General features: G+C 48.3%; 1 protein-coding gene across 5 annotated transcripts in view; it reads left to right on the top strand.

Moving 5' to 3' along the window:
• AGBL3 (ATP/GTP binding protein like 3) overlaps nt 1-19,964 on the top strand; it is a 279,448-nt gene that overhangs the window by 88,339 nt on the left and 171,145 nt on the right. For all 5 annotated transcript variants that reach the window (XR_003856022.1, XM_029597245.1, XM_029597246.1 and 2 more), the window contains exons 8-10: nt 7,227-7,401; nt 14,574-14,700; nt 18,461-18,561. Coding sequence is in view for 4 of the 5 variants with exons in the window: in XM_029597245.1 (XP_029453105.1) it covers nt 7,227-7,401; nt 14,574-14,700; nt 18,461-18,561 (403 nt within the window). In the remaining variant the exon portion in view is untranslated. The remainder of the gene's footprint in view (nt 1-7,226; nt 7,402-14,573; nt 14,701-18,460; nt 18,562-19,964) is intronic.

Here is a 19,964-nt window from a genome sequence, read left to right as displayed (position 1 = left end):
TTTACACAAAAATCCATTTTGCCAAAAATGTCCCAATTTAGTATATTGGCTTCTGAGGGGGCAATTTTAGAACTGTCCATTTTGGGATAAAGCCTGCAGGTACATTTTACTCACGGATTTGGTACGCATACTTTTACTTTGAAATCCCCAGGCTCACTTGTACCTGTTTTTGCTGTGGCTAGAGTTTTGCAAGAAAAGTACATGTAAAGATTTTTGAGGTTTTTTGTCCTGCTGCTCCTCTGGGCTTCTGGCTCAGTCAGAATCAGGGCTGGGATCTGGCACCACGAGCCTTCATTCAGAACTACCTGGGGGATTTTCCCCTTTTTATATTATCCCTCCTCCCCACCCGGATGATGACAACAGAGGATCTGTATCTGGAGCATCACAGTGCAGTGCTCCTGAGTCTCAGCGACTGTTTCACCATCTTTTGCTTCTTTAAGATGCTGTGTTTGCAGTGGTATGATGTCATTTCAATGATTGTCTCTCTTCTTTGACCACAAGGAGTTAATATAGTGTCCCAGTGTTTCTCAAGCCAGTCCCAGAGTAACCTCTAGCCAGTCCAATTTTCAGGATCTCCACAATGAATATGTATGAAATGGATTTGGATGCACTGCTTCCATTCTTTGCAAACCTATCTCATGCATATTCATTGTGGAGATCCTGAAAACAGACATGCTAGGAGGTATCCCCAGGACCGGCTTGAGAAACACAGGTCTAAGCAATGCAATGCAAGCGTAGATCGCTGTTTGTCTTCATGTTTTGATATTGAAACTCGACAGAACATTTCAAAGAACTATTTTTCATAGTTGTACTTCAACATCTCGGGGGGCGGGGGTGGGTTTCTGATGAGCTCTGCCTCACTGAAATTGGGTAAGAAATATGAGAGGAGTTCACTGGACACAAAGTGGTGAATGACAAGAGTTTAGCATGAATTATACTACCATGTATGTAGACTGGTTCTAGGGCTCCCTCTAGTGTTTCAGTTTGTGATTAAGCTTGCTTCTCCTAAATTCAGTTCCAAGGTTAAATCTTTTAAGGAAACAGTTTCCAGGATCAAGTTCTCTGAGGACAAGCAGGATGGTAGTCCTCACACATGGGTGACATCATCAGATGGAGCCCCAGTGCAGAAAACTTATATCAAAGTTTCTAGAACTTTGAGTAGGCATGCTCTATACTACGTGTCCACGCAGGGTCCCTCTTCAATCTCTTCTTTTCTGCAGAGCTTGTAAGCCTTGCGGTCTGATTGAGCTCACTTTGGCTGTTTTCTAGCCTAGTGGAAAACTTCTTTTTTCATTGTGGTTTTTCGTGGTTTTCGGTATCATTCCATCGCTGGGTCCCTCTTGGTACATAGTTTCCTAGTCAGGGTTTTCAGCATTTCTGGTAAGTTTTCTTTCATGGTGGATTCCTCCTGCGGTAGCGGTGCCCTGGAGTCTGCTGGCCATCAACAGCTGCCACCTTTGTTTCGTGTCTACAACCACTTTTTTCTTTCGTTCCATCATGGCCATGTCTGGTTTTTGTCGATGCCGCTGGTGCCTGAGGATCATTTCCATTAGGGATCCTCACGAGATATCTGTCCTCTGGAATGCCTGGGAGCATTGCATGACGTCCAGAGTTGTCACTTTTGCGCTCGTATATCTCTGAAGGGACATCGCTAAAGACTCGACAAGATGGATCAGCTCTTTGAGTCGAGGACGTGCGAGACATTGGCATCGGTGGCATCAGCATCAATGAACCTTGGAGCTGCACTGATGGATACTATGCCATTGACATCGGCAGGACTGTCAGTTCTGTCGGTGCCATCGGCAGATAGGGGTGCTGGAGACCGACCGTTGTCTATCTCTTCTGGGCCAAGGATGCCGGGTTCATTGTCTTCGGCCTTGGCACTGGGGAAAGACCGGACCGAGCATTGAGGGAATCCTAAGAAGCATCGGCACCGGTACCTGTCGATGCACAGTGCTGAGCAAGGGGATGCACCGAGGTCTGCCTCACGGCCAGCTCTGGGCTAGTCTGCGATCACATGGTAGTGACGCAGTACGTTCTCTCTACTGAACTACAGCCGTGTTCCCTGCTGCAGCTGACCTCACCTCCCAACGGTGTGGACCTGTTGGGCTCCACCTCTCAGGCTGTAATAACCTTCACCTCGGGCCAAGGGTCCACGAAACCCATGAATCCTAGCACAGAGGGATGCTGTGGCCCAACTTTGTGACCACCATGAGACCCTCCAACAACTCTTCGCCTGTACACTACACCCATCCTCCTCATCCAGGAGGCCATTCGAGACTGGGGCCAAGGAAGTCTTTCTTTCACCAGAGGAAGTACTCTCCTCCGCCTCCTTGCTCCTATCAACACCATCAGGGGTCTCGTGGCCGTCCCAGGTAACAGAGAGCTTTAGGGAGGGCTTTAGGGAGCATAAGCCAGTTGCCCAATCCTAGGTCAATGAACTCTCTGGTCGGGGATAGGCTGCAGTGCTTTGCAAACCAGTGGCCCAGTGTAACCTCGGACCAATGGGTTTTGTCCATCGTCCGCCAAGGGTATCAATTAAATCCATTGGGTGTCCCGCCAAATTGCCCTTTGTACCCATATTGGGGGCCAGTAGCGCATAAGGAGATAAAAAAAAAAAAAAAAAAGGCGGAGCTGTCCTCCCTCTTAATGGCCAAAGCGGTCAAACCCGTACTCCCAGGACAAACAGGGTGAGGATTCTACTCCAGGTACTTCCTGATTCCAAAAAGAACAGGCGGACTCCATCCCATCCTAGAACTAAGGGCCTTGAATAAGTTTCTAAAAGAGAAAAGTTCATGATGGTTTTCCTGGGCACCTTGATCCCCCTTTTGCAAAAAGAGGACTGGCTATGCTTCCTCGACATAAAGGACACATACACTCATATCGAGATTTTCTCCAGTCACAGGAAATATCTCCAATTTGTCGTGAGAACACAGTACTTCCAGTACAGGGTGTTGCCGTTCAGGCTTGCGTCCACTCCATGGGTCTTCACAGAATGCATGGCCATGGTGGCGGTGCACCTCTGTAGACTGGGAGTGCATGTCTTCCCATATCTGGATGATTGGCTGGTCAAGAGCACGTCTCAGGCAGGGGTCATCAGATCCATGCGCTTGACCACTCGGTGTTGGAGTTACTAGGGTTCATTCTCAACTACTCAAAGTCCCATCTCAGCCCGTCACCTCAATTGGATTTCATAGGAGCCCTGCTAGACACGGCTCAGGCCAAGGCCTTTCTGCCTCGCCAGAGGGCTATCTCCATGGCGTCCATTGAAGCAGAGCTTCAACAGAGCCAGCAGGTGTCACCCTGGCACATGCAGAGGCTGTTGGGCCATATGACCACAACCATCCATGTTACTCTCTTGGCACATTTACACATGCGCAGAACCCAGTGGATCCTGAGGTAACAGTGGTATCAGGCCATTCAGAGCCTCCAGGATTGCATTCGAGTCACTCTATCACTCCAGGACTCATTGTCCTGATGGTGGGCACTTTCCAGTCTGGAACAGGAGATCTCATTTTGGAGTCTCCCCACTCAATTTGTCCTAACTGCGGATGCATCCACCCTGGGGTGGGGAGCTAATGTATATGGGCTCAGTATTCAGGATCTTTGGTCACTCAGGAACGATCTGTCAAATCAACTTCCTGGAGCTTCGGGCGATCAGGTACGTGCTATGGGCTTTCAGAGATCAGCTGTCCAACAAAGTTGTTCTGATTCAGACTGACAACCAGATTGCTATGAGGTATGTCAAAAGCAGGAAGGCACGGGATCTTACCTCCTGTGTCAGGAAACAGCCCAGATATAGTCGTGGGCTCTGTCCCACAGGATGGTGCTCAGGACCATGTACTTGACTGGGGTGGAGAATGTGGTAGCAGACAGGCTGAGTCAAGCCTTCAGACCCCACAGTTGGTCCCTGGATCAGGGGGAAGTGAATCAGATATTCCACCTCTTGGGGAAGCCCGAACATAGATCTGTTCACGTCCCCCTGCAACAGGAAGGTGCCTCGGTTCTGCTCCCAGCAGAGGACAGATGGCAAACCAGCCTCGGATGCCCTCGCACATCATTGGGACAAGGGTCTTCTGTATACGTATCCTCTGATTCCCTTAGTGACGAAGACTTTCTTGAAGCTTCACGAGGTCAAAGGGACTATGATTCTCATAGCCCCTCATTGGCTGAGACAGGTCTGGTTTCCTCTCCTTTGGGAGTTGTCCATCTGAAGACCAATCAGTCTGGGGACTTCCCCAGATCTCATCACACAAGACCAAGGCAGACTGTGGCATCCCAAACTCCAGACCATGTCGCTCACAGCCTGGATGTTGAGCGGTTAATTCTGCAGCCTCTTGATCTTTCAGAAGATGTGTCTTGGGTCCTGGTGGCTTCTAGAAAGCCTTCCACCAGAAAGTCCTATGGACTGAAGTGGAGGAGGTTTTCCATGTGGTGTGAGCAGAACGCCCTAGATCCATTCTTGTGCTCCACACAAAAACTTCTTGATTACCTTCTACTCTTATTAGAGGTTGGCTTAAAAATCAATTCTGTTAGAGTTCATCTTAATGCAATTGGTGCATACCACCACGGTGTAGATGATACGCCCATCTCTGTACATTTAATGTGGGGCCTGCTTCAGTTGAAGCCTCCTTTAAGGCCTCCCGCTGTGTCTTGGGACCTCATCATGGTGTTAGATCAGCTGAAAAAAGTTCCTTTAGAGCCGCTGCGCACCTATGACCTGAAGTACCTGTCCTGGGAAGTCATATTTTTGGTGGCAGTCATTTCAGCGCGCAGGGTTAGCAAGCTCCAGACTTTAGTGACTTATCCATCTTATACTAAATTTTATCATGACAGGGTGGTCCTGCCTAAGGTGGTGAAGGACTTCCATCTTAACCAGTCCATAGTCCTGCCAATATTCTTTCCCAGGCCCCATTCCCACCGAGTCAAACGAGCATTGCACTGTTTGGGCTCCAAACGAGTCTTAGTCTTCTATTTGGAGTGGACAGAAGACCATAGACAGTCCACCCAACTTTTTGTTTCTTTTGATAAGAATAGGATGGGCATTGCCATTGCCATTGCCAAACAGACAATATCCAGTTTGCTAGCAAACTGCATCTCCTTCTGTTATGCCTTGGCGGGACTGCATCTTGAGGGCCTTGTCAAGGTTCATTCTGTGAGAGCCATGGCAGCATCGGTGGCCCACTTGTGTGCATGGCTGCGACATGGAGTTCTCTCCACACATTCACATCCCATTGCTGACTGGATAGGGATGGCCGACGAGACAGTAGGTTTGGCCTGTCTATTCCTTCGGAACCTGTTTGAGGTGTAGAACCCAATTCTCTCAATCTAGGGCCCGTTGTTTGAGTTCATGCTGTCTCCCCCTCTGTTACCAACAGCACTGTTGTTGTTGTGCCCATTGACACTTGGTTAGGTGTCTGTTTGCCCTCTTTTTGTGTTGGGGAGCAGCCTAGCTAGGAATTCACCCATGTGTGAGGACTACCATCCTGCTTGTCCTCGGAGAAAGCAGAATTGCTTACCTGTAACGTGTTCACAGAGAACAGCAGGATGTTAGTCCACACGAAATCTACCCGCCATCCCGCGGAGTTAGGTTTTTTCTATTTTTGATTTTAATCGTAATTCTGAAGAGGGACTGTTGTGTCCTTCGGTCGCAGATAGCTGCGACCGCTCTGCCTTACCTCTTTTTCACCCCTTTCTCTCTCTTTGGGCAAGATGGCTGTCTCCGGTGCCGAGTGCCGAGGGCCTTGGCGTTTCCAGTCCAGCATGGGCGTCCCCATCCGCCATGCTTACTCCTGTGGCCTCCTAGGGCACGAGCGTGCACATCTCTGACACTCAAATACAAGTCATGGTGGGAACCTCGGGGGCGGCCGAGGTTCCCACCATGACTTCAGCACCTCCGGGTATAACTAGCCTCCGCTTCCGCTACCAATTTGAGTTAGCAGAGACTTAGCTTCACTACTCTGCCTGCTCTAAGCTGTACGCTTAGATGCATCTCTTCACGCTAAGGGCCTCGCTCCAGCAAAAGCTCTAGACACCCGCTCCTCGGGGGTCTCTCGCTTCCAACTTCCATTCGGGTCCTCACTAACTTAGACAACCGCTCCTCGGGGTCTTTTCTCTTTATTCATTTCCAGGATATTGGACCATTGGGTACGCGCTCCTCGAGGGCCTATCTATTTCATATCCTGCACCATGGAGCTTTGGTCCCACCAGTCTACCATCAGGAAGATGCCTTCACTCTGTGAGTACTCTACGAACTGGCGCTCCAACTCCTTCCACCAACCGCGGCATTTCCCGCACTGCGGGCTCCTGCCTATCATGAATATCTGGGTGAGACTATACTTCTGATTGAGTGTATTGGCACCTCATGGATCAGTGCATTAGCTTCCTGCTTTACCATCTATTTACAGCAGTACAATAAAGACTATCCATTCTGTGTCTGCTAACTGTGTCAGCCTATCGCAGTGGTTCCCCACGGGGCTCCTCCCCGTGGGTGGAGTCATCTCCATTGCGACCAAGGGTCCACAATGCCTCAAACACAACAGGGACCCTGCGTAGCCACGTGGAATAGGGCATGATGGGCATGCTCAGTGTGCCTAGTCAAAGTTCTAGAAACTTTGACATGTTTTCTGCATCAGGGCTCCATCTGATGATGTCATCCTGCTGTCCTCAGAGAACACCTGTTTACAGGTAAGCAACTCTGCTTTGGTATTTAAGGCAAATAAAATCAGTAAGTTTCCTCTCTTTGCAGGCTTCAGGTTCACCTGCAGAAGTATGGCTGAAGGAGCAGTGGTGATAGTGTGATTTGCATTTGATGGACCTAGGAGGCCTGAGTGGGAGGGTCCTTTTTATTTAAGGAAAGTAAGGGATAGGACTTAATCTAGTTAGGTTTGGAAAGAGTGAGAGAGCAACTTGCTCCTGAAGGAAGAAAAAGAACAAGCTGGAAAAATTGTTTTCAAATTGTAATATCTGTTTCTAGAGAGTTTTTCCTGGGGGGGGGGAAACTGTCCAGATTAGGGTGTGTGTCAACTTTCCTTTCATGCAAGGAAATCTCAAAACTTCCTTGAGACTTGAATAGTACCTGATTTTAGACCTCAGCTGTGATGAAATTTCTAGAACTTCATGCCTTCTCAGAACAGTTATGTACAGCATACTTGGAGCAGTTGGGCCGTTTGTTCTGGCCCAGCCTGCAGCTGACAGCCAGTAACCCTGTGCCTGCTTCCTTACAGTGTGATGGAGGAGTGGGAGGTTCTCCTCTATTGTGATCTACACGGGCATAGCAGGAAACAGAATGTCTTCATGTACGGCTGCAGCAACAGGGAAGGTGAAGGTGGCCAGATGCAGTCCAGCTACTTGGAAGGCAGAGTTTTCCCACTCATGCTGAGCAAAAATGATCCCAACAAGGTAAGACAGAGGGCTGACGTCCAGCTGTGTCCCCTCCCATGGGACTGCAGTGGGGATTAAAGAGTATTGCAAGCTTGTTTTTCACCTTGTTTCGTGCAGAAAAACTGGCCTTATAAAATCACCATATCTATGTGTCTCCCCCTACCCCCCCACCTCCAATAACTCTTGAATCATTTATCCAATTTCATTCAAATTGCTGTCAGAGAATAGAGCACCCAGTAATCCATGGCTCACATTTTTCATGTACCGCTGACGCCCCCTACACGTAGGATCTCTGTGTTTTGCCTTAGTTTCCAGCTGGGAAACAGGAGTACTCACCTGTACTCTCAGGGAGCAGACAGCACATTGCAATGGCCTGAAGCAGTTTGAAAGCCATTGGTTAGTAATCATCATAACCATCTCCAAATTGTTGTAGCAAAGATGGAAGCTAGGTGTAATGAAATCTCAACAGAGCTCCAGTTCCAGGCGGTGTCAGGCTGCTGACGATTCTTGGCAGCGGTTGTTGTCTCGCTAGTCTAAAAATAGGGTCTCCTTGTACTTCTGCACTTGCACCTTAAAAATGTAGAACTTATAAGTTCTTGATTTTGGTGAACAGGGGAAGCTATCCACTGCCCGGGACAACCAAAACGTGAAGGGTCCTGCCCTCATGGGGACTCAGACCATGAGTATTTATTACTCAGGAAAGATGTCACGGGGACAGGGTGCCTCAGATATTTGCACCTGCTATTTATGGAGCGCTTTTCCCCAGAAACTAACAGGGTTGATTGAACATACAGACACTCCCTCCTCCAAATGCCCGGCCATGCAGAAAGCCAGCTTTCGGACGGCCGATTAACACAAGTAGAATGCTTTGCACATTGTCCTCCGTTTCGCCCCAGGCCTGCAGGCACTTTCTGCTTGGCCCTGCCAGCTCGTTTTCAAAGGGACATTCCCTGCTTAGTTTCTCTTTCACAATTTGCAGCAAGTGGGGGACGTGGGTACTTTGGTACCTGCGTGCTGTGCAGATTTCAAAATGAAACCCCCTTGCGTAGTTTCGTTCTCCCCAGCTAACTGCAGCCCTTTCCCTGCACGGAGTCAGGCGGGGGCTGAAATTTGCAAAGGGGCTTTTTTATGCAGTTTTGAATATTGCCCCCTAAACAGTAACTATTATGACAAATGTAATTATTCAGAAATGCTCTTTACAGGTTTGTCCAATGATTCCAAGTCATTGGGGATATCTTGAGCTTGAACTGCCATCTCTAAGCATACTGGGATTTGTAGTTTTCCATTTGTCAATACAAGAAGCAGGAGCAGTCTAAGAAGGGGGTCATTTATGTTTGACTATGACCTTTCAAACACATGTGCTTATTCTTTTCAAGCTTTCTCCATAAGCACAATTGTCTGCCTCTTTTACTTTATAAATAGATTGTAAGCCCCAAGGAGCAGGGACCATCTCCTATGTGTTTCTGTAAAAGCACTGTGTTCATCTGGTATCACTGTGCAAATGAAAATAATATTCCCTGTACGTACCCGGAGCAGTCCAGACAGTGGGTTGAGCCTCCTGTCCAGCAGAGGGAGACAGAGAAAAACTGAAAAGGTATCCTCTATCAGGACAGTGCTCCCCCTGCATCCCTTCAGTATTTCTCTGTCTCCCAGCAGAGGCAGGCAGTTGAACCTGCGGTTCCCTAGCTTTCTCTGTTTTCCACACTGTGGTGATTTCTTTCTTTCTCCTTCTGATTGTTTCCAGGATCAAACAAGTATTGATTAATTTCTATATGTAAAAAAAAAAAAAAAAAGAATTTGAAGGAAATCAAACTTCTTGTCTATGTCCCTGGGGGGATTTTCCCCTTGAGTACTCAGCCTGGGACCCCTCTTCCCGGTGACCACTTGCCTGGCTTAAAGGGGTGATACTGGTGATCCAGTCACTCCCCCTTTTTGCGCCTGCCTCAGGTCTTTTAGCAGAGAGGCTCCCATTCCTCTGCTCGTTTCTTTGGAAAAAAAAAAAAGACCATCGGAGGCACAGCTTACCCACGCTTTTCATTGCAGGCTCCAGCAAGGTAAGCAGCCGGGGAAGTGATTACTGGTGGTCCAGTCCCTCTCTTCACCCGTGTGTGTCTAAGCACTGTGTAAAAATAAATAAATAAATAAATTATTTTTTTGGTCAGCTGCAATCCAGGACCCCTGCCCACCTGAATCGCAGCCATCGTAAGCACGTGCTGCAGCTCAGGCAAGGGCTGTGGGGGAGGGGGAGCTTCCTCCAACATTGTGTCCAGTCCCTGCAACTCCTGATGAGAATGCAGATCAGGATCAGGTTTATTTTACAGGAGGACCCTGCTTTTCCAGGAGATCAAGATGTTGATTCTGATTCCTTTCCTTTAGATTTTGTCCTCCTTATGCATAAAGCCTTTTTGGCTTCCAGGTCTCTGCAAGGTGGTGCCTTGCTAGTCAGACCTACGCAGGGACTGCTCCCCAAGGTAGCCAAGTGTGCTGATGTTCTCGCATCTCTAAGGGTCGTGAAGTTAAAAGGCGCGGTGGTTTCAGGAGGGTCTGCCGCTCTGGACGTGCCGGGCAGTGCGGCTGCAGGTGCAGGAGCCTCTCCTTCCCCTCCTGCGGGGGTGGGGGGGGCCATAGATGAAGAGCAAGGGAAACAGGCTTCTTTGGAGGGTGATGACCCTCAGGTGGTACGTCTGTTCCAGAGGAAGGAGTTGCAACCCCTCATTCCTGCAGTCCTGGCGGAGTTCGGGGTTCGATCTTCACAGACTGTAGCAATCTCATGCAAGCCTCAGGTGGGTTCAACAATTACTCAGCACCCAGGAACTCCCGTCTGCAGCAGTGGAACAGGCAGAAAGGCTGGAAGGCGCGATTGCGTATGGGGCTGATGCTCTCTATGATCTCCGTAGCATGCAAGCCAGAGCTATGGTCTCAGTGGTGTAAGCCAGGCGATTGGGCTGCAGACTCTCTTCTAAATCGCAGTTGGGCACTCTACCCTTCAAGGGTAAGTTACTTTTTGGCGAAGACCTGGACCAGCTTATCAAATCCTTGGGTGACAACAAGGTTCATAAGCTAGCGGAGGACTGCCCCAAGCAGTCCAGATCCTTTTTTTTCCGCCACGCTTTCATTTCCGGGGGCAGCACAGGTACAACAAGCCACGTGGAGCTTTTCAACGAAACACCTCCACTAGGTCTCCAGCATGGTCTCACTCCTTTCGGGGCAGGCGGCCCTTCTGAGACGGTACCCATCAAGGCACTGCCTCAAAGTCCTCACAATGAGATACGGCCGACCCATTCCTCAGTTCCAGACTTAGGTGGTCGGTTGTCCCTATTTCTTGAGGAATGAGCCAAAATTACTTCGGATTAGTGGGTCCTCGAAGTAATCGAAAGAGGCTACGCATTAGAGTTTGCTCGGGATCTCCCGGACCTCTACTTGATCTCTCCCTGCGGAACTCGGAAGCGCTCAGTGGTGTGCTAGACTCTCGACAGGCTTCAAGCGCTTGGTGCCATAGTCCCGGTCCCCCTCCAGGAACAGGGATCTGGCCAGTATTCCATCTACTTCGTCATCCCCAAAAAGGACGGCTCCTTTCGACCAATCCTGGACCTCAAGAGGGTCAACAAGGCCCTCAAGGTTCCCCATTTTTGGATGGAGACCCTGAGGGCAGTCATAGCGACGGTTCGTACAGGGGAGTTCCTTGCCTCTCTCGACCTGATGGAGGCCTACCTTCACATCCTGGTCCACCAGGAACACCAGAGATTTCTTCGTCTCAACATCCTGGGACAACATTTTCAGTTTTGAGCACTCCCATTCGGTCTCGCCACCGTACCACGCACATTTACCAAGATCATGGTGGTAGTGGCAGCCTTTCTTCGGTGGGAGGGAATCCTAGTCCACCCGTACCTGGACAACTGGCTCATTCGGCAAAGTCGGAGGACCTATGCGTGATAGCGGTCAACCGGGTCTTGTCAGTTCTCACCTCCCTCGAGTGGATAGTCAATTTTTCAAAGAGCAACCTCAAGCCCTCTCAGGTCCTCGAATTCTTAGGAGCACACTTCGACGCTCGTGTGGGCAAAGTTCTGTTACCCGAGGCCTGTGCACTCAAGTTCATGGGTCAAGTCCAACATCTATTATCTCTCATGGTCCCCAAGGCCTGGGATTATCTCCAGGATCTGGGCACTATGGTTTCAACTATAGATTTGGTTCCCTGGGCCTTTGCGCATATGCGTCCTTTGCAGAAAGCTTTGCTATCCCGCTGGAAGCCGGTCTCGGAGGAGTTTCAGACACCCTTACCACTTTCTGATATTACCATCGACAGCATGCAGTGGTGGCTCTCTCTTGCCCACCTGTTGAAGGGGATACCCTTGCAGACACCTCAGTAGATTGTTGTGACAACGGATGCCAGCCTCTCTGGCTGGTGAGCGGTGTGTCAGAATCAGTCTACCCAGGGACGATGGACCCCAATCCAGTCTCAGTGGCACATCAGTTGTCTGGAGACCCGAGCGGTCTGTCTGGCTCTCAAGACTTTTCTGCCCTTGATCCCTCGCAAAGCTGTACGAGTCCTCTCTGACAATTCCACCATGGTAGCTTACATCAATCACCAGGGGGGCACCAGGAGTCGTCCGGTTGCTCTGGAAGCCAGCTAGCCTGGGCGGAGCGCCATCTGGAATGGCTAGCGGCCTCCCACATTGCGGGGAAGGAGAACACTCAAGCCAACTTCCTGAGTCATCAGCATCTAGACCCTGGAGAGTGGGAATAGTCCGGAGAGGCGATGGATTTGATTGTGCACAAGTGGGGAGTCCCTCACTTAGACATGATGATTACTCTGAGCAATGCAAAGGCCCCCAGATTCTTCAGCCACAGAAGGGAGCACTGCTCAGAAGGAGTGGATGCACTGGTCCTACCCTGGCCTCACGATGTCCTCCTTTACGTGTTCCCACCTTGGCCTCTGGTGGGAAAGGTACTCAGAAGAATAGAACTCCACAGGGGGCCGATCGTCCTCATGGCACCGGAGTGGCCTCGGAGACCGTGGTTCGCGGATCTGGTGAACTTCGCTACGGATGGTCCTTTCTGCCTCGGCCATCTGCCAAACCTGCTCCGACAGGGTCCAGTATTTTTCGATCAGGTGGATCGCTTTTGTCTAGCGGCCTGGCTTTTGAGCGGTGGCGACTAAGGAAGAAGGGTTATAAGGAGGAAGTTATCTCCACTCTGTTGCGGGCCCGTAAGACTTCTACCTCTCTGGCTTATATTCGGGTATGGAGAGTGAGAACATGTGTGCGAGTCCGGAGTTCCGGCGCGTAAGGCTTCGGTGTCCCAGGTTCTCTCCTTCCTGCAGAATGGTCTCTCCAAAGGTTTGTCTTTCAATTCCTTGCGGGTACAGGTTTTGGCGCTCTGTTTCCTCCTTCGGCGGGTCGATGGTTACGCATTGGCGACTCATTCGGATGTCAATCGGTTCCTCAGGGGGGCTAAGCACTTGAACCCGCCTGCCCGGGCTACTTGTCCATCGTGGAGCCTTAACTTGGTTCTCCGTGTTCTTTGCGAGGCGCCCTTCAAACCCCTTCGGCGAGCCACACTTAAGGATCTGACCCTTAAGACTGTCTTTCAGGTCTCTATTTCCTCAGCCAGGAGAGTGTCCAAGCTCCAAGCCCTGTCTTGTAGGGAGCCTTTCCTTTGCTTTTCTGATTCAGTGTTTCCCTCCAAACAGTCCCATCCTCCCTGCCAAAGGTTGTGTCCTCCTTTCATGTAAATCAGTCAGTGGAGCTCCCTGCTTTTTCTCCAGAGGACATTGCGAACATTCCTGGCGTGGATCTACGACGCCTTGATGTGAAGAGGGTCCTACTGCGATATTTGCAGGTGATGAATGATTTTCGAGTCTCCGATCATCTCTTTGTCTTATGGAGCGGGCTGACTAAGGGGAATAAGGCTTCTAAAGCTACTATCACTCGCTGGCTAAAAGAGGCGATTGCGTCGGCATATATTTGTCGGGGCCGGTCGGTTCCGGAGGGCTTAAAAGCTCACTCTTTACGTTCTCAGGTTACCTCTTGGGCGGAGAGTCTGTCAGTCTTGCCGCAAGAAATATGCAGAGCAGCTACTTGGAAATCCCTACATACCTTTGTGCGTCATTATCGCCTTGATGTTCGGGCGCCAGTCATTGGCTCTTTCGGCAGACAGGTACTTCGAGCGGGACTGTCTCGGTCCCACCCTGTTTAGGGTAGCTTTGGTACATCCCACTGTCTGGACTGATCCGGGTACGTATAGGGAAAGGAAAATTGGTTTTTACCTGCTAATTTTCGTTCCTATAGTACCACGGATCAGTCCAGACTCCCGCCCTGACTACATCCATATTGCTACATCCACTCGGAGTTTTTCTTTCACAGGTTCTTTTTGGGATTTTCTACTTCCTATTTGGGCTATAAGACACTGGAAATTCATCCGAATTGTAAGGCACTGGAGGTATCTGCTATATATATATTGATAGCTGTGTAAGAGCATTTTTCATACGTGTTTGAATTTCTTGTTTCATTTTGATAGTTACAGTTGTTTACTTGCTTGATCTTATCCTGGTTCTCTATGCTATTTTGGCTGCTTTGATATCGATTATACTGAAGAGATGCAGGGTGAGAGCTGTTCTGATATAGGATACCTTTTCAGTTTTTCTCTGTCTCCTCTGCTGGACAGAAGGCTCAACCCACTGTCTGGACTGATCCGTGGTACTACAGGAACGAAAATTAGCAGGTAAGAACCAATTTTCCTAAAATCAGTACTTTTAGTAAATATAAAAGTGTAGTAATTGTACCTCTATGAGAGATGGACTAAATTAACTGTAAATAATTACTGTGACCTTCTATGGGTCAGAAAATGACCATTGTGACTAGCTACTTATTTAAAATCATTTTTCTATCTGTATGCATTCCCCAGGTGTCCTGATAGTTCCGTAAGAAGTCATAAAATGTTTTTCAGGCTTCTCTAACAGCAAGTTATAACCAAGTAACAAGGCCATAGACTTCTCTAGATGTCCCAGATAGTATGTGAGCTTGACTTACAGCTTGGGCAGTGTCCTATGCAAGCTTTCTTTAAAGAGTGATATATAAATATATATATTCATGGTCTTCAAAAGTGTTCAATAAAGAATTTTCACAAAAAGAAGGACCAAATCAAACTATCCTAGTGAACATGGCATGAGCTAAGCCCATGTTCCATGTCAGTTTTCTTTCTCAGGATGCAAGTTTAGGGTGCACAGAAGCAAAGAAGGGACAGGGCGAGTGGTGATGTGGAAGATGGGCATCAACAACAGCTACACTATAGAATCCAGTTTCTGTGGATCTACACTAGGTGAGAACAAGGGGTTTTAACCAGGGTGCGATTAGTTGTGATAAAGCAAGGAACTCTCTTCACTTGAACAGAGGACATTATCCCCAATATTCCAGGACTGAGGACCAGACAGATCTACTAATGCATGCCACTGCTGTCCTGCTATTTGTATCCTATCAATCCCTTTTACCCTTCCAGTACTGAGATCCACACACACAGTTCTGACCTTTTAACTGTCTCTTCTATTCTAATTCTGTCAGTTCAGTGCCTCCCATCTGTTTCATTTCATTCTGAGAGCCATGAGAGTAAGAAAATAGGATTACTTAATCCCAGGGATAGATCAAGACAAGCAGTGCTTGCATTCAGCCAACTGAGTCTGTGGCACAGCGGCTATAACAAGTCTCATGTTCAAACACTCCTGAAAACTACCATTCCGCAGAGTATTTTCCTGCTTTTATGCTGCTCCCCCACCCTTGCTTATCTTTCTCAGTTCTGATGTCTCTCTCCCCTGCCCCCTGTGCTTATCTTTCTCAGTTCTTATCTCTCTCTCCCCTGCCCCCTGTGCTTATCTTTCTCAGTTCTGATCTCTCTCTCTCCCCTGCCCCCTGTGCTTATCTTTCTCAGTTCTGATCTCTCTCTCTCCCCTGTCCCCTGTGCTTATCTTTCTCAGTTTTGATCTCTCTCTCTCCCCTGTCCCCTGTGCTTATCTTTCTCAGTTCTGATGTCTCTCTCCCCTGCCCCCTGTGCTTATCTTTCTCAGTTCTTATCTCTCTCTACCCTGTCCACTGTACTTATCTTTCTCAGTTCTGATCTCTCTCTACCCTGTCCACTGTGCTTACCTTTCTCAGTTCTGATCTCTCTCTCTCCCCTGTCCCCTGTGCTTATCTTTCTCAGTTCTATTCTCTCTCTACCCTGTCCACTGTGCTTATCTTTCTCAGTTCTGATCTCTCTCTACCCTGTCCACTGTGCTTACCTTTCTCAGTTCAGATCTCTCTCTCCCTTGCCCCCTGTGCTTATCTTTCTCAGTTCTTTTCTCTCTCTACCCTGTCCACTGTGCTTATCTTTCTCAGTTCAGATCTCTCTCTCCCCTGTCCCCTGTGCTTATCTTTCTCAGTTCTATTCTCTCTCTCCCCTGTCCCCTGTGCTTATCTTTCTCAGTTCTATTCTCTCTCTCTCTCCCCTGTCCCCTGTGCTTATCTTTCTCAGTTCTATTCTCTCTCTCTCCCCTGTCCCCTGTGCTTATCTTTCTCAGTTCTATTCTCTCTCTCCCCTGCCCCCTGTGCTTATCTTTCTCAGTTCTGTTCTCTCTCTCTCCCCTGTCCCCTGTGCTTATCTTTCTCAGTTCTATTCTCTCTCTCCCCTGTCCCCTGTGCTTATCTTTCTCAGTTCTATTCTCTCTCTCTCCCCTGTCCCCTGTGCTTATCTTTCTCAGTTCTATTCTCTCTCTCTCCCCTGTCCCCTGTGCTTATCTTTCTCAGTTCTATTCTCTCTCTCCCCTGTCCCCTGTGCTTATCTTTCTCAGTTCTATTCTCTCTCTCTCCCCTGTCCCCTGTGCTTATCTTTCTCAGTTCTATTCTCTCTCTCTCCCCTGTCCCCTGTGCTTATCTTTCTCAGTTCTGATCTCTCTCTCTCCCCTGTCCCCTGTACTTATCTTTCTCAGTTGTATTCTCTCTCTCTCCCCTGTCCCCTGTGCTTATCTATCTCAGTTCAGATCTCTCTCTCCCTTGCCCCCTGTGCTTATCTTTCTCAGTTCAGATCTCTCTCCCCTGTCCCCTGTGCTTATCTTTCTCAGTTCAGATCTCTCTCCCTTGCCCCCTGTGCTTATCTATCTCAGTTCAGATCTCTCTCCCCTGTCCCCTGTGCTTATCTTTCTCAGTTCAGATCTCTCTCTCCCTTGCCCCCTGTGCTTATCTTTTTCAGTTCAGATCTCTCTCTCCCTTGCCCCCTGTGCTTACTTATCTCTCTCTCTCCCCTGACACCTGTGCTTATCTTTCTCAGTTCTGATCTCCCTCTCCCCTGTCCCCTGTGCTTATCTTTCTCAGTTCTATTCTCTCTCTCCCCTGTCCCCTGTGCTTATCTTTCTCAGTTCTGATCTCCCTCTCTCCTGTGCTTATCTTTCTCAGTTCTATTCTCTCTCTCCCCTGTCCCCTGTACTTATCTTTCTCAGTTATATTCTCTCTCTCCCCTGTCCCCTGTGCTTATCTTTCTCAGTTCTGATCTCCCTGTCCCCTGTGCTTATCTTTCTCAGTTCTATTCTCTCTCTCTCCCCTGACCCCTGTGCTTATCTATCTCAGTTCTGATCTCCCTCTCCCCTGCCCCCTGTGCTTATCTTTCTCAGTTCTGATCTCCCTCTCCCCTGCCCCCTGTGCTTATCTTTCTCAGTTCTGATCTCCCTCTCCCCTGTCCCCTGTGCTTATCTTTCTCAATTCTATTCTCTCTCTCCCCTGTCCCCTGTGCTTATCTTTCTCAGTTCTGATCTCCCTCTCTCCTGTCCCCTGTACTTATCTTTCTCAGTTCTATTCTCTCTCTCCCCTGTCCCCTGTACTTATCTTTCTCAGTTCTATTCTCTCTCTCCCCTGCCCCTTGTGCTTATCTTTCTCAGTTCTGATCTTTCTCTCTCTCTCCCCTGCCCCATGTGCTTATCTTTCTCAGTTCTGATCTTTCTCTCTCCCCTGCCCCCTGTGATTATCTTTCTCAGTTCAGATCTCTCTCTCTCCCCTGCCCCCTGTACTTATCTTTCTCAGTTCTATTCTCTCTCTCCCCTGCCCCATGTGCTTATCTTTCTCAGTTCTGATCTCTCTCTCTCCCCTGTCCCCTGTGCTTATCTTTCTCAGTTCTATTTTCTCTCTCTCCCCTGCCCCATTTGCTTATCTTTCTCAGTTCTGATCTCTCTCTCTCCCCTGTCCCCTGTGCTTATCTTTCTCAGTTCTGATCTCCCTCTCCCCTGCCCCCTGTGCTTATCTTTCTCAGTTCTGTTCTCTCTCTCCCCTGTCCCCTGTGCTTATCTTTCTCAGTTCTATTCTCTCTCTCTCTCCCCTGTCCCCTGTGCTTATCTTTCTCAGTTCTATTCTCTCTCTCCCCTGTCCCCTGTGCTTATCTTTCTCAGTTCTATTCTCTCTCTCCCCTGTCCCCTGTGCTTATCTTTCTCAGTTCTATTCTCTCTCTCCCCTGTCCCCTGTGCTTATCTTTCTCAGTTCTGATCTCCCTCTCCCCTCTCCCCTGTGCTTATCTTTCTCAGTTCTATTCTCTCTCTCCCCTGTCCCCTGTGCTTATCTTTCTCAGTTCTATTCTCTCTCTCCCCTGCCCCCTGTGCTTATCTTTCTCAGTTCTATTCTCTTTCTCTCCCCTGCCCCCTGTGCTTATCTTTCTCAGTTCTGATCTTTCTCTCTCTCTCCCCTGCCCCCTGTGCTTCTCTTTCTCATTTCTGATCTCTCTCTCTCCCTTGCCCCCTGTGCTTATCTTTCTCATTTCTGATCTTTCTCTCTCCCCTGTCCCCTGTGCTTATCTTTCTCATTTCTGATCTTTCTCTCTCCCCTGTTCCCTGTGCTTATCTTTCTCAGTTCTGATCTCTTTCTCCTCCCTGCACCTATGCCTTTCTTTCTCAGTTCTGATCTCTCTCCCCTGCCCCCTGAGGTTATCTTTCTGTGTTCTGATCTCTCTCTCTCCCCTGCACCATTTTGTTACTGAAGACTTTGAATTCTACAGTTGAGCAGTTTTACTGATCAAAAATGTCTGATTTTCCAGTGTGCGAATGTTAGCAAATGTTTTTTTGATATTGTAGGAAACAGGCAAGGTACCCATTTCAGCACCAAGGACCTGGAATCACTGGGATATGATTTCTGTGATACTCTCTTAGACTTTTGTGATCCAGACCAGTCCAAGGTAAGGAAAGTGGTTTTTCAGATTTTCAGAGGTGGCGATGTAATCCTTTTGGCTTTAGTATTTATTTATTTACTTTATATTCTGCTTTTCAGGCACTTCAAAGCGGATTACATTCAGATACTGTTCGTATTTCCATGTCCCCAGTGGACTCACAATCTAAATCTGTACCTGAGGCAATGGAGGGTGAAGTGACTTTCACAAGATCACAGCCCTGCTTCACAGTCCACTGCTCTAACTACTAGGCTCCTCCTCCTTTTCCAATCTCTGTTTCTCTCCATTTCCTCTTTCTCTTTCCTTGACTCACTCTTTTAAAACTTTAATGGTGTGCAGGAGAATTGTACCTTTGAAATCTTTGGAAACGTTTTAAAGTAGCTGGGTTCAAAAAAGGTTTGGATAAGTTCTTTGAGGAGGAGTCCATTACCTGCTATTAAGTTCACTTAGAGAATAGCCACTGCTATTACTGGCAACAGTAGCATGGAATAGACTTAGTTTTTGGGTACTTGCCAGGTTCTTATGGCCTGGATTGGCCACTGTTGGAAACAGGATGCTGGGCTTGATGGACCCTTGGTCTGACCCAGAATGGCATGTTCTTAGGGATTGGAACAGTCTAGAGACATCAGCAATATATTCCTCATTGTAACTCACTCGAAATGCATTTGAAACCAGGTTCCAACTAGTTTAAATGCATTTAAGGTTGATTGAAGCCCATTTATTTTGCAGTTTAAAACTGGTCGAAACATTTTTCTGAGTTCACTGTGGAAAAAGTTAAATGAAGACCGTAAAGTGTGTCTAAGTCTTTTTCATATGAAGAAACTGACAAGAGTGTTGGGCACTTATACCTCACCTAATCAGCAGGATTTTCTGTCCTAAGAGTTCAGTATATAGCTGTTAACTTGAATTGATTTACAGCAGACTCCAAACTCTCTCTCAACTGCTCATACCTTCAGGTGTGTCCTTTATATTCTCCATTGACATGCAGGCATGAATTGGTCATTCCCTTGACATACCCAGATCAGTCCAGACTCCTGGGTTTTGCCTCCCTTCCAGCAGATGGAGACAGAGAGAGTTTTACTGACACTGCCATATAACCTAGTGTGCCACCTGCATTCCTTCAGTATTTCTCTGACTCCAGTAGATGGTAGAGGTGCAAGACCTGCAGTCTGTTCCTGTTAAAAAAAAAAAAAGAATATAGCGGAAATTATAATGTTATTCTGGTCATATTTCCTTTTGTATTTTCAGTTTTAGTACAGTCCCCCAAATGGAGTGTTATGGTTTGTGGGTATGTGGACCCTTGGCCCAAGGTATGAGTTGTTACCAGCTGTGGGGAGAGGAGACCCACAGGTCCACACCATTGGGAGGCGAGGTCAGGCACGGCAGGGAGTACTGGGTGAGACTGTGGAGAG

Source organism: Rhinatrema bivittatum, chromosome 4 (assembly GCF_901001135.1).
Source record: "Rhinatrema bivittatum chromosome 4, aRhiBiv1.1, whole genome shotgun sequence".
Lineage (NCBI taxonomy): Eukaryota > Metazoa > Chordata > Amphibia > Gymnophiona > Rhinatrematidae > Rhinatrema > Rhinatrema bivittatum.
The sequence above is the reverse complement of the archived record's forward strand: the minus strand, read 5'-3'. Positions and strand labels throughout refer to the sequence as shown.